Below are 25,718 nucleotides of genomic sequence, written 5' to 3' on the forward strand. Positions count from 1 at the left end.
CTAGCTGTTGTCTCTAAATCTCATTACGTGACCAGTCCATCTGATATTTGACACCTTGGCAAATGAGACAGCATCTCTGATTCTTGATCATCGATGGAGGTCGGAACTCCGAATTCTTTCTCTCATTTGAGTGAAACGTGATATTCCAAACATAGCTCTTTCAATTCCTCTTTGGGAGACCTGAATGGCATTTTCATCCTGTTTGCGTAGGGCCCAGGTCTCTGAGGCGTATGTTAATGCAGGAAGAACAGTGGAATCAAAGAGATGTGCCCAGAGCCAGAGGTTCTTCGGCCTCTTAGCTATTTCTTCAACGCTCTTGAAGGCGTTCCAAGCCGCTCTCTTCCTCCTGCGCAGCTTGGGTGCCAGGTCATTTGTCATTTTGACTTCTCGACCCAGGTACACATAGCTGTTGCATTCGGAGATGGTCGTTCCCTTGAGAGCGAATGACGCATCAGGAACAAGGTTGTTTATCATAAACATTGTCTTCGTAAGATTCAGCTGTAGTCCTACCTTTCTACACTCACAGTCAAAGTCGGCCAGCATTTGTGCCGCTTGGCTGATGTTTGGTGTTATTAAAACAATGTCATCAGCAAAGCGGAGGTGGTGTAGTTGCCGACCATCTATCTATCTTCACTCCCATTCCTTCCCATTCCAGTCGTCGCATGATGTTCTCGAGGGTGGCACTGAAGAGTTTTGGTGAAATGGTATCACCCTGCCGAACCCCTCTCTTGAAATCAATGATTACTTCTTTGTAGAATGGTGAGATCCTGGTAGTGAATCCACAATACAGCTCACTGAGGATCTTGATGTATTGGGATTGAATGCCCTGATTGGCTAGGGCTTCAATGACCGCTTCCGTCTCAACAGAATCAAAGGCCTTCTTTATTTCAATGAATGTTAAACAGAGTGGCATCTTGAACTCCCGAGAAACCTCAATGAGCTTGGTTATCGTGTGGATATGGTCGATGGTGCTGAATCCTTTGCGGAACCCAGCTTGCTCGCATGGTTGTCCTTCATCTAGTGTTCTGCTAATCCTATTTAGGATAACTCGAGTGAACAACTTGTAGATGACAGACAATAGGCAGATCGGGCGATAGTTGCCAATGTCATGGATGTCTCCCTTCTTGAACAGTAGTACGGTCCTGCTGGTTTTCCATTGGGATGGAACCTTGCATTCAGACAGGTAGCATGTGAAGAGCCGAGCCAGTGTATTGATGAGTACTGATGGCAAGTTCTTCAGGTGTTCAGGTCTGACCTTGTTTGGGCCGGGTGCTGTTCGTTTCTTTACCGACGAAATGGCGTGCCGGATTTCGGAAGGGAGAACATTGGGAATGACATATCCATCCTGTGGAATTTGGTATGTTGGTAAGTGAACATGGCTGTCGAAGAGATTTGAGTAGAAGTCATGGATAATCTTCTCCATTGCCGTTCTGGAGGATGTGATGAATCCATCAGGACGTCGGAGGGCAGTCATCTTGGTCTTGTAGTTGACAAAGGACAGGCGGGCGTTACGAATACTTTTCCCGGCTTCTGCCGCATCTACCAGCACTTCTGCTCTTCTCTCTTTGAGGTTCTCCTTGATTGCATCTTTGCACTGCTTTGCGAGCTCAGACGTTAGCTTGCGGTTGCCTGAGGCATGCGCCAAACCACGTTGGCGAATAAGCTCAAGAGTTTTTGAAGACAGGCATTTTTTTGTGGCTATCTCTCTCGGCATTCCTCGCACAGTCATGGAGGTGCTGAACCAGTCGATCGTATTCTTCGTCAATGTTGTCAACAATGGCATCTTCCCATGTTGCCGCAATAGTGCCAAAGAGCTCCCAGTTGGTGGTCGTTCTGGGAGTTCTCTTTTTAAACTTTGCAGCCCTTTCTCCCCGCTCTGTGAAGTAGAATTTTGCACGAAGGAGACGGTGGTCCGATCCTGTTTGGAATTTTGGGACAACAGCGACATCGGTCAGGCAAAACCGTCGATTGAATATGATGTGGTGTATTTCGTTGTGGAATCGTCCACCGGGAGACTCCCATGTCCAACGTTTAGATTCTGCCTTCTGGAACTGTGAGTTACCATGGATGGTCTTGGTTGACATGATGACCTCAGACAGTCTCTCACCCTGTTCGTTCCATTCTAGGCCATGGGTCCCGATGTGAAGTTCTTCAGCTGATCTTCTCGGTCCTATCTTGGCATTAAAATCACCCACAATGATCTTGTAGAAGGTGTGGTCTTCTTTACAGAACTTCTCCAGCTCCATGTAGAACTTCTTGATTTCTCTTTCATCATAATGAGATGTTGGTGTGTAGACAACGAAGATAGAAACTGCCAGCAGTGAGCCACATCTATTCAGATGTAAACATCCGATTCGGGTTGTTAGGCATTCGAATGAATCAATGCTCATGGCCAGGTTTGTGTTGACAAGGACACTGACACCTCCAACACCTCTTTTATCGCATGTTCCAAGGAACAATTCTTCTCCAGTGTTGAAAACGGCATGGTGAGATTCGTGCCTTCTTGTCTCGGTCAGACCAATGATGTCGTACTTGAGCATTCGCGCTTGTACCTTCAGGTCCTCGATGGATGCATCTGATACTAGCGTACGTGCATTGAAAGTACAGACAATCATTGTCTTCCTTCGTTGTGGTAGCCTAGTTCGGCCTTGAGATTTTATCGGCCTCTCCTTTCTCATCCTTCTCAATGCTGCCATGTCGGTGAAGCCTTCAGGGTCAGGTGAATGAGACCAGTTGTAATTACTGGTTTTGGCATATCGAATACACAACGGATAGCTTGCCAGGCTCTTCCGTGCGGGTGGAATACTCTCAGCAGCTTGCCAGTCTTTCCGCGAGGGATAGAGGCTTTTGGCGCAACCTCTAATCACTCTCGTAGTTGTTACCATATTTGAACCCTATCAAATATGGTACGGCAATTCCGGAAGATGGGTATTTAGTGTCTTATGATGAGTTGCGCAACTGCAAAGCGGTCGCGAGGGTCTGGAAAGCGTCCTGGAGTGTGGCGGCAGCTGGGTAGTGGAGGTAGTGTCGGTAGTGGAGTTCTGCCAGTGGGGTATTTATCTGGTCCCGGTAGGGCTAGGGTGAATCTTCTGTGTGCAATCCGATCCCTAGTTCTCTAGTGGTTGGTAGGAGCAGACAGGGCAGGGTAGGGTGGGGCTCTTGATTGGAATCCCTTTGTCACCTGTGGTTGGTGGGAGCAAGCAGAGTATCTCTCTCCCTGGGTCTGTTGAGCCTGGAGTCCAAGGTCTCACCAACACTACCTCCACTACCCAGCCGCCGCCACACTCCAGGACGCTTTCCGGACCTGCATGGCAGCTCCGGCCGAGACTCACGCACGACTGGAGACCCGCAGAACAAGATAAGCGGAACTCTCTGAGACCTTGGACTCCAGGCTCAACGGACCCAGGGAGAGAGATACTCCGCTTGCTCCCGCCAACCGCCAACCACAGGTGACAAAGGGATTCTAATCAAGAGCCCCACCCTACCCTGCCCTGTCTGCTCCTACCAACCACTAGAGACCCACGGATCGGATTGCACACAGAAGACCCACCCTACCCCTACTGGGACCAGATAAATACCCCACTGGCAGAACTCCACTACCGACACTACCTCCACTACCCAGCCGCCGCCACACTCCAGGACGCTTTCCAGACCTGCGTGGCAGCTCCGGCCGAGACTCACGCATGACTGGAGACCCACAGAACAAGATAAGCAGGTTGGCATAATGCAAGACAAATGCCCTACCTGCTGTGCTATCACTCCAGCCCCAATTTTTTCTTACTTTTACTTTAGATATACTCTTCTTCGTTTGTTTGTGTTGAGAATGCTCTTTAGTGGTACTTCAGAGTCCAGGGAGTCATACCATACTCAGCTAACAATGCAGGTGTGAGGGTTTTTTGTGCAAGCCACCTGGGCAGAGCACAAGACCATACGGATTAGGGATTAGATGCAGAACCATGTTCAGACATGTGCTCCATCCCTTTGAGCTACTGCAGCTATAATTTTAAAAGGTAAAGGCCCTCCCGTTGATCGTCGATTTGCTCGAGCGGGCCCAGTAACGTCTCCATTGGAGACTTTGTTGTTACTGTGTCTGGCATATCGAATACTCTCGGTAGCTTGCCGGGCTCTCCGAGAGGGGCGGAGGAATCGAACTCGGGTCGGCCATGTTGGCCGCGTGTAAGGCGAATGCCCAACCCGCTGTGCTATCGCTCCAGCCCTATAATTTTAATGAAAGAAATATAATTTTAAAAAGTTAACTACATTAACCCCATTGGGTCTCGTTTCCTTCTCCTTGAAAAATAACTTTTAAACAGTTTAGTATACAGTCTTCAGTTTATATTTATTTCATATCTATAATTTGGCTGTTCAAGACATCTTACATTTTATCACAATTATATTATTTTATTTAATAATGGTTTGTGATTTCCTCAGTCATTATAGTTACATCTTACTATTTTATTTCAACTGTTGCATACTATTACAGTATTCACCACTATGTTTGTTTCATTAAAATTGATGTTGTAATTTGGAAATTTTTACATGTATTAGGAGTACAGGTGTAAGAGTGTCTCTGTAATTTATATCAAAAACAATTTTGGCATGTTTGATAATAATGCTAGATTTTATTCTTCAAAGCAATTTATAGTTGTTCTGTAATTGATGAATATTTGTTTCTATAGAAACTTGTCAATATTTGGCATTATCAAATTTTATATTTCTGATGATCTGATGAAATGACATTATAACTCACTGCTAACATTTTTGTTATATTATGATCCTTAAAACTATAATCATTAAAACTATTATCCTTAAAACTAAGCATCATATATATATCAGTAATTCAGGTTTCCTAATATGCATTACCTATCAATACCCTTTATCTATTTTTCAGGGGGTGAAGTGTTGGTTTTGTTTCTTATATTGAATTACAAGGTTTATTTTATAGTTAGAACACCAAAATTTTTTCGTGTGTGTGTGTGTGTGTGAGAGAGAGAGAGAGAGAGAGACATAGTATATTTATGTACTGAAAATATTATCTTCTTAAAAAACGTTTTAACTTTGGTGATGCCTTTTGTGCAATTTTCAATATCAATTTAGTTTATATTTAAATCTGTTGAGTATTTAAAATAGATAAACTGTTGAATTCATAATTTAATCTTGATTTTAACTTTATTAATATTTAGTTTGGGGACCGTCCCCTACTTGCTCAGGGCTTACTCCTGGCTCTGGGCTCAGGGATCATTCTTGAGGATGATACTACAGGTGCCAGGATTCCATTCTGGTGGACCATATACAAGGCAAGCTCCCCACTTGCTGTATTATCTCTCCGACTACCAAAATCTTTAATATTTTTATCTTTCAAATTTTTATAATTTTTATAAATTTTAATAAATTTTGTAAATTTATTGTTATAAATTTTTATAATCTTGAATATTTTAATCTTTAATATTAAATATTTTAATCTTTAATATTTATCATGTATAATAAATCTACATTTTAATTACATCAGTTAATTTAAATTTTTTTCTTTAATATCCTGAATTTGTTTATAATTTATTCCTAAGTGCATTATTTATTTGTAGTTTTTACAAATTTTCCCCATTACATTTCTTAATTATTGCTGATATATATATGTATATATATATATATATAATCAATGCCTTTTTTTAACATGTGAAAGTGTAAATATTTACTCTGGAATATTTTTGTTAACAGTAAGGGTTTAGAGACACTCTTTCACTTTTGATTAGATGATATTTATGGCAAATGAGGTCACTCTTACCCTTTTTTGTGCTATTATTGTTAATCTTTTTCCCCCGTTGATTGTCATATTTTTGTGAACACTAATCTTTATCTTTATTTTTTTAAATTTTTATTAGTGAAACACCATGAAGTACAGTTGTAGACTTACAAATTTTTGTGCTTGGGTTTCAGTTCTGCAATGATCGAGTACCCATCTCTCCACCAGTGCCCGTTCTCCACCACCACTGATCCCAGTAGCCCTCCCCCATCCACCACCCCATCCCACCCTGCCTCTGTGTCAGGGCATTCCCTTTTGTTCTATCTCTCCTTTTGGGTGCTGTGGTTTGCAAAGAGGTATTGAGTGGCAATCATGTTTGGTCTATAGTCTACTTTCAGCATGCTTCTCCCATCCTGGGAGGATACTCCCAACACCCTTTATTTGGTGCTCCCTTCTCTATTTGAGCTGCCTTTTTCCCCTGGTGTGTGCAGCTGGCCTCCAAGCCATGAAGTAAACTTCCTGGTACTTATCTCAGCTATTCTTGGGTTTTTTTTTCCAAAGTATGTTTTTAGAGCTTACTTTGTTGAGAATTCTCCGGAAGTTTCAGCAGTGGGGACATTGTTACTGGGTTTTGTTACAAATGATGGCTAAAATAATTTTATTTAAAAAAGTGCTCTCAACGGAACAACCATTTCCGAATGCAACAGTTATGTGTACCTAGGTAGAGAAGTCAACATGACGAATGACCTGGCATATGAGTTGTGCAGGAGGAAGAGAGCGGCTTGAAATGCCTTCATGAGCGTCGATGAAATAGCTAAAAGGACGAAGAACCGGCGGCTCTGGGCACATCTCTTCGATTCCACTGTTCTTCCTGCATTAACATACACCTCAGAGACCTGGGCCCTATGCAAACAGGATGAGAATGCTATTCGGGTCTACCAAAGAGAAATCAAAAGAGCTGTGCTTGGAATATCACGCTTCACTCAAGTGAGAGAAAGAATCTGGAGTTCCAACCCCCGTCGATGATCAAGAATCAGGGACGCTGTTTCATTTGCCGAGGCATTGAAAATCAGATGGACAGGACATGTAATGCAATTTGGAGATGACCGCTGAACTAGAGCCGTTACTGACTAGATTCTATGGGACGTCAAAAGATTGCTTGGCAGCCGACCTATGAGATGGTCAGACTTCTTCGTCAAGATGCTGAATGATCAGTTTGAGGGTCTTCGTGTTCCTGAAGTGAGTAGACGCCATTGGGCTATACTAGCACATGACAGGAATGAATGGAGATGTTACTGGGACCCGCTCAAGCAAATCAATGAGTAATGGGATGTCAAGTGATCAAGTGATCAAGTGATTAAAAGAGAGTAATTAAAAGAGCCTAATTACGTATTGAAAGAAGATTAATGTATTTCTTTGAGCTTGGCTATGGGTTAAGGTATAACAGTCAACAGTGGTGCTGAATAATATACTTGACTATATGAAAGCCAGAGTTTCTTCACTTTGAAATGAAAATGATCTAAAAGCACTGGTGTATAGTAAACCTTCAATATGTTAGTGTCTATTGTTATTATTGAGAGGAAAAGAATAATTTTGTCAGTTCTTGTCTGCCAAGTTTTGAAATATAATTTAATATTATCATTGCAACTGTTTTTTTCTCTCTCAAAAATCAGTTCAATTCCAAAAAAAAAAAATCAGTTCAATTCCAATTGGCACTGAAAAATTTTTCCATTGTTGGAAATTTTTGAAAGACTTTAATGTAAATTGTGTAATCACAAAATAAATAATAGGAGCAAGAGGCGTGGGCTCTCTCCCTCCATGTGCATTTGGTAACCATGAGCTGCTTTCCCACCTTGGCCTGGTGTCACACCAATGGATGCATAAAGGAGGAAACAGGGCTGTCAGACTGGTTGGTGATCAGTTGCAGTTTATTCCAATCTTGTCTCCCTCTATCTCCCTCCATTCTCACTCACACCCATACTCCTCCTGTCCCCCATGCTACTCTCTCCTCTCCCTGCGCTCCGTCTCCCTGCCTTAGTTCTAGCCCAACTTCCCCGCATTCAGGGTAGCAACTATACCTAGGTCAGATAGCACAGTCACCATATGAAAGCCCTTCCTTTTGGAGGAAGCTCTTCTAAAACAATGATCTTGCTAGGAGATCTGCTCAAGGGTGTGTTTTTAATCTAAGGACATACTTATCCTTTTCTTAGACCATAAATAATCATCTTAGATTTACTTACTTAATAATCTTTCTAGTTATTCTGTATGGACACAGTAGCACTGCAGCACTGTCCTTCCATTGTTAATCAGTTTGCTTGATCAGGCCCAGTAACGTCTCCATTGTGAGACTTGTTGTTGCTGTGTTTGGCATATTGCATATATCACGGGCAGCTTGCCAGGCTTTGCCATGCGGGCAAGATACTCTCGGTAACTTGCCAGGCTCTCCAAGAAGGGTGGAGGAATCAAACCCTGGTCAGCCGGGTCAGTCGCATGCAAAGCAAACACTCTACCCACTGAGCTATGGTTTCAGCCCTATGGACACAGTAAGAGATATAATTATCTTATAGGGTGGCTCTCCTGGGGATATCTCACTATAGATCGGAGACTATAGTGCTCAGGCCAGATTGTTCTTTCCTAACCGTAGCTAGGTCCTTGTCCAGTTGTTTCTCTTTGGATCATGACAGAATTTGTCCATGATAGTGCTTGTAACTTATTCTTAAGTATTGTGGCACTTGACCTGTCCTGTTTTGATTCCATGGTAGCTTACAGCTTACCCTGGGTCCAACCAGTCTCTTCATTGTGGCCCTATTTTGAGGGTGCTAGGAACTAAGGACAACTGAGGCTTAAGTCAAGAAAATATGAGAGATGTCCAGAAGTAAATATTATTCAAAGTCAATTAACTTCCAAATTACAAAAGCGTATCATTAACTGTCTTCCTGTGTCTATAAAGAAAAGACATTGCTCTAAAGTAAACTATGCAAAGGACTCAAGGAAAGAAAAAAAACCAATATTTCACTAACAAACACAAATTCAGAGATTTCTGAGAAATTTGACTTTACAAGTCACAGGTACTGATTTGGGGATAAAGGTGATTAACCAGTTGGGGAAGAAGAGCACAGAGAAGAGGTTAAAGATAAACATAGAGGAATGGGAGTGCTTGGGAGCACTGTGATGGGTGTAACCTAATAAACCTAAGCTCCCTGTGGCAAGGGAGAAAGGACAAACCAGTATTATCCTACGTAAGTACAAACGGAAGTCTTTATTAAAAGTGCTTTTTCAGCACCAAGCAAGGAATAAGTCCTGAGTAATGCTGGTTGTTCCCCCTTAACCCTAACCCAAATAAAAAGATGAAAATCTCTTAAAAGGTAAGAATATAATTTTATATTTGTATATAAGACTGAATCTGATGTATAATTGTAACAAAATAATACAAATCCAATATCTGGGAGCTACCCCATTGTAAAACTCTTTTGGCTTTGATTGGACCAAGACAGACTCTTGAAATTACCTTTATACTAATTAGGAACTCACATTCCTTTGTACTAATGAGGAACATAGGTTAGTTACTACAGAAAGGAGCCATCCTTAAACAGTAGTCACATGCTTCCTTCGTACCATGTTGAAAACATAAACACATTCCACTATTTTCTATACATGTGCTGTATAAGATCTCTAAGTGTGTGTGTTCAGTCTTCGTTCCTCAGCTGTGCATGCTCAGTGTTTCCACTCATACATACACACACTCATACTCATGCAATATATGTGATTTATTTTCCCTGGAAATCTCCTAGGTATTTATGGACTGTTATATCACCAAAACCCTACTTGGCATAAAACCAGAACTCCCACCTCTTCTTTTTGAAGCTTGTACAGATTGTGCAGACCAAACTAGCTTTCCAACTAGTTTGTTTCTTCTTGCCAATAACTCCCTTCCCTTCTATTCAACTGTTCCTGTGATTTTTATAGGACATAATAGACACATTATGCTCCAACAAATACCCTCTTGCCTCCCTGTTGAGGTAGAATGGAGAAGTTTATGCAGTTTTAACACTCACAACAGCAGCTATTATTTTCTCAGCTTTCTTCTGTGGATTCTTTTATGACAATAGAGCCTGTTGGGGTTCAGGTTGCATGGGTTCTCTTTAATCTATGGGTATGTAGAGTTTAGAACAGTGAAATAAATTAACAACCACATGTTAACCTTATTCCTGAGGTGATTTAATTCTCCAGATTTTTTTTTAATCTTTTTGTTCTTCAGATATTACTTGAGGAAACCTTCTCAGAGAATTCCAGCAGAACATTTCCATTGACTGCAGTAATATATTTTGCATAACGTGTTCTCATATTTTCTGGCTTTTCCTTTTTCCATTTTCCTCTCTATCTACCAAGTCATTTATCTCTCTTTTTTGGATTGTCTCCTAAAGATATTACTTGTTTCCAATTCTTTGCTTCAGATCTGGTTTTTGAGGAATAGAAGCTAAAAACATGGAGTAAGTACATTTTTATAAGTACAAATATAGAGATGAAATAAGTCCAAAATATAGAGATGAAAGAATAAATGGAGAATAACAAATGGGATAAAGAATGAGTGGAGAAACAGAGTTATGGATCTGCTAGTGTATGGCTTGTCCCACTTCTGTTATTTCTTGCTGATTCCAAGAGAGAAAATGAGGGCTACAGACTTACAAGGAAGCTATTTTATAGCTGTGTAAGTGAAGCTGGCCTGCCGGTCGCTGCCTCTCTTTGCCTCATAGAGAAGCAGTGCATTTTGTGTATTTCTCTGCAAAACTTCTTAGATTTTATAATCCAAACTTGAAGCAGTTTGTTTCTGGTAGAGATAAGAGAATTGAAACCACAGGGTATGACCAAATTAGCTCTTGTCCAACAATAGCAGAACAGAGGTTGTTCATTTTTCACAGCTTGATTGGAAGAGTATGCATCTAAGAAGGACAGGATTGTTCCATGTGACTTCCAGGAGAGCAGCCGGAACATTGTTCTTCAGCCTGCTTCCCACAGAGAATCTGCTTTTGATGTCAGCATGTTTCTTTACTCCACTCCAGATCTGGTCTCCCCACCTGAATACTTTCTAATGCCGCTACCCTCAATGCCCAGCTGCCTCCAGTTACTGCCTGAGCTTTTTTTCTCCAGGCTGTCATTTTATGTCAGCTGGAACAACTCTGCTGTCATCATTCAAATTAACCTCCAAACTTAGATGTTCTTAATTCTGTCCCCCCACTCCCAGTGGTAAAAGGGTTCTGGGGTTTGTGTGAGAGTCAAGGCACAATTATATATGACCAGAAAGGATGTTTTTTTTGTAAACTCTCATTTCCCATTGGCCTGTAAATTCCTGACACTGTATAGACTGTCAACCATCAAATCCTTGGAACCTAATCCAGAACTATTCAACCAGAATCACTCTGGTCAGGCCAGGGGCTATATTTTAAATAAGCTTTTCCAAGGAAATTTGTATACACTAAGGTTTGAGGTTACTTCAACTTGCTCCCTTCTATAATCTTTCTATAATGGTTTTTCTTTTTAATATAAAGAGAAAGTGAAAAGGACTCACTGAAATGTCTACTTCTGTATAGCTTTTGAGTGAAGCCATAGCCAAATCAGATTTGCTATGCAGTTTTTCTCATTAAAAACAAGGTCAAAGAAGTAATTGCTCATTTACTTTCCATGGTTGATGACCCAAAACACTTCATGTTTGTGCCTCATTCTGTTGTAGTTTGTTGGTTGTCTTCTACACCCCCTTAGTCCCCCCACCCCTTTGCAGGAGGAAACCCCATCTGACCCAGGTAACCAAAGTTACCGGTCTGCATTACTGGATTACTGGTCTGCATTCTATTTAGTTCCTGTTATAAGGATGAGGGAGCATAAAATTAGCTCAGCAATTCTTATCCTAATTTACTTGATAGAACCACCAGAATACTAGCAGTGGCCAGGGGCCTCCTCCCTAAATTTTCTGAGTCAACTTAAATACCTGTATTTAAAAATTACCGACTTGTGCATCTACTTACTATGTATAAGTATGTATACTATGTAGAACTACAGTATAGTTACTAAAGGTCTGGATTTGGATTATTGTATGGTTAATAGGAATCTGTTTCATGTTGGGAAAGGTTTCTTTTTTTTTTTTTCCTGCTTTTTGGGTCACACCCGGCAATGCACAGGAGTTACTCCTGGTTCATGCACTCAGGAATTACTCCTGGCGGTTCTCAGGGGACCATATGGAATGCTGGGAATCGAACCTAGGTTGGCTGTGTGCAAGGCAAATGCCCTACCCGCTGTGCTATTTCTCCAGCCCTAGGGAAAGGAGTTTCTTTGGTGAAAAGATGGGACAAACATGCTAGGAACAGAAAGTGATAATTTGGATATGTATATGTAGGGAAATGTAGAAGGCAAGCATTTTAAATTTAATCAGTTTTACATCTAGCTTGCTAAGAGATTTTATGCATTTTCAGTAGCAAACTAATTTTTCATATATATTTGATGGTCTATATATTATCAGGTTTTTTTTAAATCCGTAGAGCCTTTTATTTCAATCGTTTACTTATTAATGCAGGCACATAAGCAGTATCTATAACTTTTCTAGTGTAAAGTCAGTATTCCCATAATTTGAATAAAAAAAACACTCTTTATACTTTTATATGCCTTTTCAGATTTTCCCATTAAAATTTTATTAATTTTCCTCCCATTTACTAAATTTTACATTTGTAGGAGTTAGTTGTTTCATGTAAGTTTTAAAATGTATTACATAGAATTATTCATAATATCAATTTTTAAAATTTATGTACTTCTTGAAAAGGAAAGGTATAGTTTTTGAAAAAAATTTGCTTTATCAACTTACCATTTATTTATAGTTTTGTATAATTTTAGGAGATTGCTCTGTTCATCTACATGTGCATAGGTATTAACATCTTCACAAAAAAACAATAAAAAGATAAATTTATCTCACTGTGGGGTAAAAAATAAATGTAATAAGGGAGCAACAAGAGATGGCCAAAGCCATCAAAACTGAAGATTTCGTCTATAGAACTGAGCTTACATAAGGGGGCTTGGAAACGAGTTTTGGTTTTCTTTTTCCTTTTTTTTTTTTTTTTTGCTTTTTGGGTCACACCTGGCAATGCATAGGGGTTACTCCTGGCTCATGCTCTCAGGAGTTACTCCTGGCGGTGCTTGGGGGACCATATGGAATGCTGGGAATCGAACCCGGATCGGCTGTGTGCAAGGCAAATGCCCTACCCACTGTGCTATCACTCTAGTCCCTTGGAAAGGATTCTTGAGACAATAGTAAAAGGCTCTCTGGTGATGACTTTTGTATTGAGATGATGTATACGTGAAAAGTATCATAAGCATTATTGTAAACCTTGCCACCTAAATCATTTGGTAAAAAAAATTAACTAAAGGAGTGCATGGAAAGGACCTAGCATAGTGTCTGGCATATAATCAACACACAATCCTGCTAGCTAACAGCACATTATGCAAGTCATGAGCTAGAAGCCAAAATATTTAATCCCAAATATTGGCATTTGATTTATTTTTTTTTCTACTGAAGATAGAGCAGTTGGCTTGTAAGCCCAGAGACTGAGATCCAGAACTACTCTTGATGACAATCATCTTCTCCAATTAAAGTGCCTCAGCATATTAATAACCCCAGCTGTGTTTCCCAAACAATTTGGAAAAGATGCAAACCAAAAATAAACCAAAACAAAGAGACAGTAAGAAGGCAAATTTAAATTTTATATATACTTGAGGAAAAGGGTTATATTGTTGTGCTTGACATTAAAAATTATATCAACCCTGAATTTAGTGACATCAGATAATGTGACATACTCATCTCTTCCCTGTCAGATGTATGATATTGTTTTTGTTTTTCATTAAGTAATAAAATAAAATTGTTAAAAGGTTCATATTTAAAAATATATTTATTCTTGATTTCCAGGTGGAATTTGAAATTAGAAATAAAGAAATTTTAGAATATAGTTATCAAAAGTAAAGTAAAGTAAAGGCCCTCCCGTTGATCATCGATTTGCTCGAGCGGGCCCAGTAACGTCTCCATTGGAGACTTTGTTGTTACTGTGTCTGGCATATCGAATACATTTATTTATTTCTTTATTAAAATTGAGTCCATGAGATACACAATTACAAAGCTGTTCATGATTGGGTTTCAGTCATGCTCATTTACTTTTAAAACAGGTAACTTCTACTAATGATAAGCTTTAAATGATTTTGGCGGGCAGGGGTTGTCACACCCAGGCCAAGCTCAGAGCTTACTTCTGGCTCTGTACTCAAGAATCTCTCCTGACAGTGATCAAGAAATCATGTGTTGTACTGAGGATCAAAGCTGAGTTGATATTGTGCAAGGCAAGTAGACTATCTTCTATACTATTTCTTCAACTTCTCTAAACAACTTTTATTAATTTTTGCTTTAGAATAATTTTAAGTAAGAAATTTGTAATAGCAGAAAGTTAATAGAAATTTTGGGCAGAATTTAAAGAAGTTCTTTAGAATTTTAAAATTTGCATTTATCAATTCAGTCTCAATTAGTAGATAAAATTTATTCATTTTATATTAAATATGTCATATGTATATACCATTTTAAAATATAAAGCATAAAATTCCAGCTGTCTTCTATACAGATAAATAAGCCATCATTTTTAGCTTACAAAAGTATTTCACATACGTGGAAAAGATGAAAAATTGAGGTCTTAAAAAATGTAAGATTTATAATTTGTTCATGCTCATCAATCACTTTTGATATAAAGTACTATTATAATTTCTTTAGTCCTTTTTTGATTGACCTTAATATAATCTAATAAATAGAATTTTTTACTGCTATTGTATTTCTCTATTCACCTTATTCTAAAATTTTCCCATTGCAAAATACTAAGGAATGGTGGTTAAGTTACAACTAATAGAAAAGGTTGAGCTCTCAAAATATTATGGAAGATCTTCAGTATTCCCCAAATTGTGAAAACAAAACACAGAGACATAAGTCTGCACTGATGTTACAGATAATTTACACTGATGTTACTGATGTTACAGATTAAAATATTTGCATAATAAGGGGATATTATCTGATCAAAAATACCTATATCCTCTTGTGAAGATTCTGAACAAAATACTAGCAAATAGAATTTAACAACTCGTCAAAAAGATCATACATCATGACCAAGTGGGATTCATCCTGGGGATACAAGGATGGTTTAACATTCGGAAATCAATCAACATAATCCATCATATCAACAAAAGAAAAGATGAAAATCATATGATCATATCAATAGATGCAGAGAAAGCATTTGACAAGATCCAGCACCTGTTTATGATGAAAACCCTTGCCAAAATGGGAATAGAGGGGACTTTCCTCAATATAGTTAAAGCTATCTACCACAAGCCTACAGCAAGCATCATCCTCACTGGGGAAAAACTGACAGCCTTCCCCCTAAGATCAGGGACGAGACAAGGATGCCCACTCTCTCCACTACTGTTCAATATAGCACTGGAAGTACTTGCAATAGCGATTAGGCAAGAAAAAGATATTAAGGGCATCCAGGTAGGAAAGGAAGAAATCAAGCTCTCACTATTCGCAGATGATATGATACTATAATTAGAAAACCCTAAAACCTCTACCAAGAAACTCCTTGAAACAATAGACTTGTATAGTAAAGCTGCAGGCTATAAAATCAATACCCAAAAGTCCATGGCTTTCCTATATGCAAATAGTGAAAGAGAGGAAAGTGACATGAAGAAAACAATCCCGTTCACAATTGTGCCCCAGAAAATCAAGTACCTAGGAATTAACTTAACTAAGGAAGTAAAGGACCTGTACAAAGAAAACTACAAAATGCTACTTCAGGAAATCAAAGAGGACACGAGGAAATGGAAAAATATCCCCTGTTCATGGATCGGGAGAATTGACATTGTCAAAATGGCAATACTTCCCAAAGCACTGTACAAATTCAATGGGATCCCTATAAGGATACCCATAACATTCATCAAAGAAATGGAGCAAACACTCCTGAAATTTATATGGAACAATAAGCCCCCACGAATAGCTAAAGCAATTCTTGGGAAAAAGAAAATGGGAGGAATTTACCTACCTAAATTCAAACTCTACTATAAAGCAGTAATAATTAAAACAGCATGGTACTGGAACAAAGGCAGAGTTTCAGACCAATGGAACAGGGTTGAATATACTGACATCTCCCCCCAAGCATATGATCATCTAATTTTTGATAAGGGGGCAAGAAAAGTGAAGTGGAGCAAGGAAAGCCTCTTTAACAATTTGTGCTGGCAAAACTGGACGGCTACATGCCAAACAGTGGGCCCAGAACTCTGCCTAACACCAAATACAAAAGTAAGATCAAAATGGATTAAAGACCTCAACATCAGACCGAAAACAATAAAGTTCATTGAAGACAAAGTTGGCACAACCCTCTATGATATTGAAGCTAATGGTATCTCCAAATATGTCATGCCATTGGCCAATCAAGTGAAGACAGAGATAGACAAATGGGACTATCTTAAACTAAGAAGCTTCTGCACCTCAAAAGAAACAGTAACCAAAATACAAATACAGTCTACAGAATGGGAAAGGATATTCGCCGGAATACACATCCGACAAGGGGTTGATATCAAGGATATACAAAGTACTGGTTGAACTCCACAAGAAGAAAACATCCAACCCCATCAAAAAATGGGGCGAGGAAATGAACAGAAACTTTCTCAAAGAATAAATCCGAATGTCTAAAAGGCACATGAGAAAATGCTCCACATCATTAATCATCAGGGAGATACAGATCAAAACCACAATGAGATATCATTTCACACCACAGAGAATGGCCCAAATCCAAAAGAACAAAAGCAACCAGTGCTGGCGGGGATGTGGCGAGAACGGGACCCTCCTTCACTGCTGGTGGGAATGCCGACTGGTTCAGCTCTTCTGGAAAACAGTATGGACGATTCTCAAAAAATTAGAAATCGAGCTCCCATTTGACCCAGCAATACCACTCCTGGGAATATATCCCAGAGAGGCAAAAAAGCATAGTCGAAGTGACATCTGCACTTGTTTGTTCATTGCAGCACTCTTTACAATAACCAGAATCTGGGAAAAACCTGAGTGCCTGAGAACAGATTACTGATTAAAGAAACTTTGGTACATCTACACAATGTAGTACTATGTAGCTGTTAGAAAAGATGAAGTCATGAAATTTACATACAAGTGGTACTACATGGAAAGTATCATGTTAAGCGAAATTAGTCAGAAAGAGAGGGCTAGAAAGATTGCATTCATCTGGGGGGGACATAAAATAACAAAATAGGAGACTAAAACCCAAGAGTGGCTGTGATTAGTACCAGGAGTTTTGCTCCATGGCTTGGAGGCCAGCTACACATGCTGGGGGGAAAGGGAGCTCAGATAGAGAAAGGAGCACCAAATAAAGGGTGTTGAGAGGATCCTCTTAGGATGGGAGAAGCGTGCTGAAAGTAGACTATAGACCAAACATGATTGCCACTCAATGTCTCTTTTGCAAACCACAACACCCAGTAGGAGAGAGAGAACAAAAGGGAATGCCCTGCCACGAAGGTAGGGTGGGATTGGGGAATGGGGATGGGAGGGATACTGGGACCCATAGTGGTGGAAAATGGGCACTGGTGGAGGGATGGGTGTTTGATCATTGTACATTGATACCCAAGCACAAAAATTTGTATATGTACAACTGTACCTAATGGTGTTTCACTAATAAAAATTTTTTTTAAATACCTATGTCCTCACATTTTAATATATCTCTTTGTGAATTAGAATAAATAATAAGGTATAAAAATATTCATAAAGTGAATATTAGAATTGAAACAGTTATAAAAAGCTAGGGCCCTCAAAATCATTCCTTGAAAACCTTGTGCATCTCTGAGTGAACCCTACACTAGGATGAAGAATCCTTTGATAAATTTAAACAGATGATGCTTTCATGTAGATTAGAGTAGCATAATGTTGTATATACTAGAAGGAACAGCAACTTTTTTTTCTGGAAGAATGTCCATTTTACCAAGATTCTCATCATTCTCATCATTCCAGTAAATAGAAATTTGCCAAATGTGACTTACAATACACTACAACAGATCACTACAACAGTTACTAAACTACCATGGGTGAGACTTAGTAAGATAACAAGAATAATCTAACAACACCGTGCAATAATCAGAGAATAAAACAAAAATCCCCAAATATCTAATATAATTTTAAGCTTTGAAACAATAAATATTTTTAATAGAAAAGTAGTCAAATTAGAAAAATGTTTTTAAGATCTAAAATTGAAATACATAGTTGAAATAAAAGGGCTGGAGTGATAGCACAGCGGTAGGGCGTTTGCCTTGCACACAGCCAACATGGCCAACCCGAGTTCGATTCCTCCGCCCCTCTCAGAGAGCCCGGCAAGCTACTGAGAGTATCTCGCCCGCATGGCAGAGCCTGGCAAGCTCCCCGTGACGTATTCGATATGCCAAACACAGTAACAACAAAGTCTCCAATGGAGACGTTACTGGGCCCGCTCGAGTTGAAATAAAAAGTTTAAAGAATTGGTTAAATCTCATACAAATTTAAGAGAGATTTTATAGCTAAAAGACAGCTATTAACAAGAATATATTTAGGAGGAAAAATAAAGATTATAGAAAAATAAAAATAAATAAAAAACACATGACCAGTGATTCTACTTTTTGGCATCTATTTTCCAAATACAAAAAAAACCCCACCACGTTTTTTTTATAAAAACTCATACCCATCTATTCTTATTTCTATACTAAGCACAATAGACATGATATGAAAGAACCCAAAGGTACAATTATAGATGATGATAATTTGGGGTATATATATGCATAATGGATTACTATATAACAATAAGAAAAGATGAAATCTTGCATTTTGCTTCAGCTTAAATGGAATTTGAAAGTATAGTGTTAAGTAACAAAATCAGAGGAGAAGGTAAAATACTAGATGATGTAACTCATCTGTGATGAACAGAGAAAACAAGGGATAGAAATGTCAAGTGATGAAATAAACTTGACTTTACACAACTCTATAAAACAGTGAGGAAAACACTGGGGGAAATAAAGAGGCAGACAAAATGTGACATAAGGTCAGTGGTGGAGGGTGTTAGGCACTTGGGTGTTGGTTAACGTGTAATAACTGTGCAACAAAATAAGCATTAACAGGGACTGGAGAAATAGTATAGTGGGTAGGACATTTGCCATACACACAGTCAACATGTGGGCTTGATCCCCCTCATCTCATATGGTCCCCTGGTCACTACTAGGAGTAACTCCTGAGTGCAGAGCCAGTCATCACCCCTGGGCATCCTTAGGTGTGGCCCCCAAACAAAACAAAGCATAAAACTTTAAAACAGAACAAGCATTAACAGTAATTTTGGCATGTCATTTGACCTGAATTTTCTTTTTTTTGCCTTTTGGGTCACACCCAGGGATGCTCAGGGGTTACTCCTGTCTCTGCACTCAGGAGTTACTCCTGGCGGTGCTTGGGAGACCATATGGGATGCTAGGGATTGAACCCAGGTCGGCCGCGTGCAAGTCAAATGTCCTACCTGTTGTATTATTGCTCCGGCCCCAAGTTTCTTTACAAAGTTTGTTATAGCTACTAAGCACAAATTTGTTATAGAACTTAGTCCTAGTTTTGTGGTTAGGGATCACTCCTGATATGCTTGGAGAGCCATACGTGGTGCTAAGGGGACCAAACCCAGGTACGGGTAAGCAAGTAAAACGCCTGACCCGCTGTATTATTTCTCCAGCTCAAGAAAGAGACATTTATAAGAAGTAGGAACTCTTTTTCCACGGCCATTTACTGAGGAAGTGGCTTGTTGAAATGGGGTGTGAGTGGAGGTGGGCGGAATCTGTGGGAGAGAGGGGTTGGAGGAGCTTGAGCCTGAGCTCAAGGGAGGCATACAACATTGTCTCATGGTGAATCCCCAAAGTGAGCCTAGTCAAAGGTTTTCAACACCTGTGCATAGTTTGTGAAAAGCATTCATCAAATCTTAATTCAGCAGCATCCTTTCTTATTGCCAGGAAATCTTGCACTTGACTTCAGGAACTGCTCCTGGCTGGCTAGTCTGTACAAGCTTAATTGCCCCAGTTTGGCATAAAGAACTACAGGCAGCACATGTCTAGTGAAGATCAATAGCATAAGAACTAAAATGCTCTTTAATGACACCTCTGGAAGGTCATACAGCTGACAACACAAGTCTTACGCACAGAATTCTCCCCTGCTTCACTAGTGGGGTGGGAAATTTGTAACCAAAAACCTAGTGGGGGAGGAGAGATGAAAAAGGTCTTATAGTAAGTGGTGGATAGATTTTGGCACTTTGGTTATGAATGTGGTATGGTGACATTTTATGCCTAAATCATAAACATTTTTTATACTCCCATAAATTGTTACTTCAACAATTTTTTAAAATTTAATTAAATTAAAAAAAGATTTTTATGCCATGGATGATTTATAGGTCATGTGGTTTTTTCAGAACTTCACTTTATTTTATATCCACAGTCAAACAACTACATTGATTTTCTGGGCTTGTATCAAATTTCCTGTGAGAATGTTAAAAATCTTTATCTCTCATAAACTATTTTAGAATAAATTTCACTTGATGGATTATGTATCATACTCCAGATTCATAACTCACAGATTTATACTTGCATTTGGTGAATCCAAACAAAAGCAGAATGATGGAGATTTTGTTTGTAAATGATATCATCATAACATTTGCTTTATGTTCAGTTATTTTTCTTTACATTAGAATACATATTAACTCTTCATTCAGGATCTTTGGTTTGAAGGATTTTATTTGGGCAAATTTGGGAATCTTTAAGAAGAGTTTACAAAGTGGGACTATGAAAAAATGCTGTATCATTCTACTTTTAATACATCACAATTAATGTGTTTAATAAAAATGTTATATATAATTATATATTAGTCACTTAAAAGTTTAAATCATATTTATTGTTGTAAATGCTTTGATTTTCTTCCTACTGTTAATAAATACGCTTGATAACTTGTTATAAATTTTAAGACATGAAATATTTTAAATATTATATATATTGTTTAAGTAAAACATGACAACTTGAGCTGTCTTTCAACTGAATGAAAATGCTATGTTGTAGAATGCTAAAGAAAATAACAAATGCCAGATCTCATGAATGTTATTAACTCTAGGTTCATAACATTTTAGTTTTGTTGAAAGGAAAAATAGATTTGTTAGCTATTAAACCATTTGGGATTCAATAGATGATTGCACAGTTGCTGACTGACAGGCTTACAGATGTATTTATAATACTAAGTCTGACATAAAATCTATATTAGGATGCCCTGATATATACGTTCACTTTTTAAAAACTTATTTTACTCATGTATGTTATCAGCTATGTTTTCAAAGTTCTATCTTTGGAGAGTCTGAATTTTAATTATCTTTCTATTATGTACATGGACTTGCAATGAAATTTTAATAAAGATATTCAGTTCTGTATTTGTAAAAAGATTTTAAAAAGGGAGATGAATACTTCACAGATCCTAAAAACAGTTGCTCAGAGTCTATAGCCAGATCGCCATGTATACTTATCTCTTTTCTTTCAATGCCATGAGTCATTATAAATGTCAGATTCATTATTGTGACATACTGAAACGATTGATTTGGAACTGTGCCCAGCACTGCTTTGTAATTGTAATACAATCCATCTTCAAACTCACTACCCTGAACTGTATACATCAGTCCAATGAGATTTTCTTTGACACTTTGATGATTGCTCTTTTTGTTTGGTCTTGAAGCATTTAAAGCTTTGAAATCCAGAGCTCAAATTTGAACACAATATTAAAACTGTTGCTATCTAAGGTATAACTGGGCATGTGGTCTAGAATTTTTCATCTGCCTTTGTGATTACCTTCAGCAATCACTTTACTACACTTTAGTCATAAAATCAGTTGCCTTTCCTGTGTTAAATGTTTATTTTAGTGGGTTAGTTGCTTACCTAGGTTCAGATAGAATTAAATTTAGTTGTTTAATAAAGGAAAACTTAGAACCAACCCATAATGCTGTTTTCTATATTTGCCTTCTGTCTTGGAAAATCCACCTAATAGTTCCATCAGTCCCACAATTGGAAAATTTATGCAAAGATGTGCTTTGTTTATTTGTTTATTCAGCCACACCCTGCAGTGTTCAGGGCTTTCTTCTGGCTCTGCATTCAGGACTTACTCCAGGCAGGCTCAGGGGACCATATGTGCAGCCAGATCTGGGTCTACCACATGCAAGGCAAATTCCTCTAACCACTGTACATCACCATGTATCAGAAAATGTATGAATTCTTAAATGCAGTCCCTACCAGCACAAAACTAATACATCAGTTTGCCTAGATCTATTAAAATGACATTTAAGATTTAATTTGTCAATGTGTTACTTTCAAAAAGAACTCAAAAATAGTATAATTGATAATAAATGTTGTGGGGAGAAAGGCAATGTTAAATATATTTTGAAGAAAATACCAGAAAAACCACACAACTGAACATTATTTTTCTTTTAATAAATACCATTTCCCCTCTGAAGTTAGGGGTTTCCTTTATTTCTGAGAAAAGATTTCTAGATGATCTTCTAAAGTATTTGCCAGAAGGTGGCGGCATAAGTCCTTATTGCTTAGAGCTCTCCGAGGTGCTGAACTCAGTCTGAGTTTAAGAGAAGCTGGCAGTGGTTAGAAATCTGATACTGCACAAGTTCTCACTTGAGGTTTATAGGAATTTTTAAGAAAGGAAAACAGCCCTGCACAAAATAAAATACATAAACTCATCAATAGAACACTGGAAAATATTTTCCTCCATAAACGTATTTGCCACAGAGTTGTAGGAGATAGCAGTGTTCAACAATGTTCTCTGAAATTAAAAGATTAAAGGTGGAAAGGCATCTCTGTGTGTGTGTGTTGTAGAATACATACCTGAGTATTTTCTTTACTTCTAAATGCAGCTTTTTAAAGCTGTTTTTTAGCGCTTCCATTATGATTACTTTTTCATTCCAATACCCCATTTTTTTTTTAAGTCACAATGTCCCCTCTAAGAGATCCAGATGGGATGATTAAAAGAAAGAATTGTTTTTTAAAAAACCAAGACTCTCAGCCTTCTTTTCATCGATTAACAATAATTTATAGAAGAATCCAGGGCAGTCCACCTCCCTTTTCAGAGTCCGTGTGCTTGCTTCCTTTTTCTCATTTGCCGCTCAGTAAAGCTGACTCTACTTAAAAATTTGACAGCAAGGGGTAGTTGGAATTTTCCCCCTTTGCCTGGTAGGAGGCGGAGTTCTTTGTTGCAATGTTATTCTGACTGGCAGATAGGGTGGGTATAAGAGACTTCTGAGTCTTGTCGACCAACAAGGGGCTACTAGGAGGACAAGACTGAGCTGGAGGAGTGGAGGGTGGTCACAGGAGGAAAGAGGCGCCCGGAGTAAGGGAAGTATTAAGAAGGGGTGGGGGGATTGGCGTGGGAGGTGGGAGTCTGCCAGTCTGCTCCAGGGATAAAGGGGAGTGAGAAGGAACCGGGAGAGTGAAAAGGACGGCCAGTGGGGGAAGGGACGGGGAGAGCTAGGAGAAGGAGCGGGAGGAAGACGAGGAAGAGTGTGGGAGGAAGCGGGGCAGAAGCTGGGCGGAGGGTCCCAGAGTGACCGTGGAGGGTGGGATCTCTATTCCAAATACTTCGAGGATTGGGGACCGCTTGTAGGGAAAATTCGGCTCTGCCAGTCAGTTGGGTAGCGGCAAAATAAAATGGACAGCGCGAGGCAGACGCTCCTGCCACCTCTCCGCAGCGCAGAGATCCCGGGGCTGTTTTCTGGCCAACTTGTTTCCCAGCTGGAGTCTTTGCGCACCCGGGACTGAGAAAGCGCCGGGAGCTCCTGACGCCGCGCCACGGAGATGCCTTCGGCTGAGCAGTAAGAACTTGGTTACTAAAGTCTCTGCATCCCCCACACGGCGGGGAAAGTCCCCGGGAGGAGGCGAGCGGAAGACCCCTGGGGGAGGGGCGGGGCGAGGGGCTCCCGGCTCCGCTTTCTCCCCTCCCCTCCCCGCGAAGGGCCAGCCGGCATGGAGGTGCTCGGCCCTGGACAGGGCGGCAACAATACCACCGCGCCCCAGGGTCCTTTAGGGGCACGCGGCAATGAGACTGGCCTCTCCGACGACGTGACCTTCAGCTACCAGGTGGTCACCTCTCTGCTGCTGGGCACGCTCATCTTCTGCGCGGTGCTGGGCAATGCGTGCGTGGTGGCCGCCATCGCCCTGGAGCGCTCCCTGCAGAACGTCGCCAACTATCTCATCGGCTCTCTGGCGGTCACCGACCTCATGGTTTCGGTGCTAGTGCTGCCCATGGCCGCGTTGTACCAGGTGCTCAACAAGTGGACGCTAGGCCAGGTCACCTGCGACCTGTTCATTTCCCTCGACGTGCTGTGCTGCACCTCGTCCATCCTGCACCTGTGCGCAATCGCCCTGGACAGGTACTGGGCCATCACCGACCCTATAGACTACGTGAACAAGAGGACACCCCGGCGTGCTGCGGCGCTCATCTCGCTGACCTGGCTCATCGGCTTTCTCATCTCCATCCCACCCATGCTGGGCTGGCGCACTCCCGAAGACCGCTCGAACCCCGACGCCTGTACCATTAGCAAGGACCACGGCTACACGATCTACTCCACTTTCGGCGCTTTCTACATCCCCCTGCTGCTCATGCTGGTGCTTTACGGGCGCATCTTCCGAGCGGCGCGTTTTCGCATTCGAAAGACGGTCAAGAAGGTGAAGAAGGGGGCAGATGCCCGTCCGGGGACGTCTTCCGCCCCGCAGCCCGGGAGGAGTGTGAATGGAGAGCCGGGGAGCCGAGAATGGAGGCCGGCGGTGGAGAACAAGGGAGGAGGCGCCCCGTGCGCGAACGGCGCCGTGCGGCTGGAAGAGGAAGGCGCCGTCCTGGAGGTGATCGAGGTGCACCGGCTGGGTCATTCCAGAGAGCACCTGCCTCTGCCCAGCGAGGCTGGAGCTGGCCCCTGCGCTCTGGTGTCTTTCGAGCAGAAAAACGAGCGCAACGCCGAGGCCAAGCGCAAGATGGCCCTGGCGCGCGAGAGGAAGACGGTGAAGACGCTGGGCATCATCATGGGCACCTTCATCCTCTGCTGGCTGCCCTTCTTCATAGTGGCCCTGGTCCTGCCCTTCTGCGAGAGCAGCTGCAGCATGCCCACCTTGCTGGGCGCTATCATCAACTGGCTGGGCTACTCCAACTCGCTGCTGAACCCTGTCATTTACGCCTACTTCAATAAGGACTTTCAAAACGCGTTCAAGAAGATCCTCAAGTGCAAGTTTTGTCGCCGATGATGTTGGGGGCGAGCTAGCCTTCCCAGCTCTTGGGAGTCAGTCCTGACTTCTTTGCCTCAAACTTTCTCGCCCGCTTCGCTCTCCGAGCTCAGACTCGGTTCCCTCCCCAACCCTCAGCCCCAAACCTCTCAGACATAGATTGAGTAGCCAAGAGCAGAGCATGGGCACCCCCCCCCCCAAATTCCTGAAAAGCTTCTTTGACTCAGACTTTTGGCCACACAATCTATTTTCATCTCCCAGCAACTGCCTCCTCCTTCGCTGGCTGCCCAGCGAGTCTGTGTAGTGGAAGTTTAAGCCTTACCCGTTCAAGGCAAAGAAAAGAAAAAAAATGGGGGGGGGGGAGTCCACAATGGAAAATAAACTACTAACTCAGCGGCTGTGCGCGCACAAAGCTCCCTCCTTCAATCCATGGTTCCACTAGAAATAGAACCTAAGATTGATGACTAGCCCCTTCTTCCACTCCAGTCCTGGAAACGCGCATTTTCTTCTCCTCCTGGCTTTACCCTTCTTTTCTTTTTGGTCACCTTTTAAGCCCTCGCCAGACCCTCTGAACTAATTTGCTAGTGGGAGAAGGAGCGGAAGATCTGCCTTT

The 25,718-nt window shown here is 40.7% G+C and overlaps 1 protein-coding gene across 1 annotated transcript; it reads left to right on the top strand.

Moving 5' to 3' along the window:
- Positions 1-23,751: 23,751 nt before the first annotated feature.
- HTR1A (5-hydroxytryptamine receptor 1A) lies at positions 23,752-25,204 on the top strand. Its single transcript, XM_056112114.1, has one exon. It carries the CDS (start codon positions 23,855-23,857, stop codon positions 25,124-25,126), a length of 1,272 nt encoding a protein of 423 aa, XP_055968089.1. The 5' UTR covers positions 23,752-23,854; the 3' UTR covers positions 25,127-25,204.
- The last annotated feature ends 514 nt before the right edge of the window (positions 25,205-25,718 follow it).

Source organism: Sorex fumeus, unplaced genomic scaffold (assembly GCF_029834395.1).
Source record: "Sorex fumeus unplaced genomic scaffold, SorFum_2.1 ptg000015l, whole genome shotgun sequence".
NCBI classification, from domain to species: Eukaryota; Metazoa; Chordata; class Mammalia; order Eulipotyphla; family Soricidae; genus Sorex; species Sorex fumeus.

What these genes read in the sequence shown, in the direction of transcription:
- HTR1A (XM_056112114.1), top strand. Translation starts at nt 23,855, where the DNA reads ATGGAGGTGCTCGGCCCTGGACAGGGCGGCAACAATACCACCGCGCCC.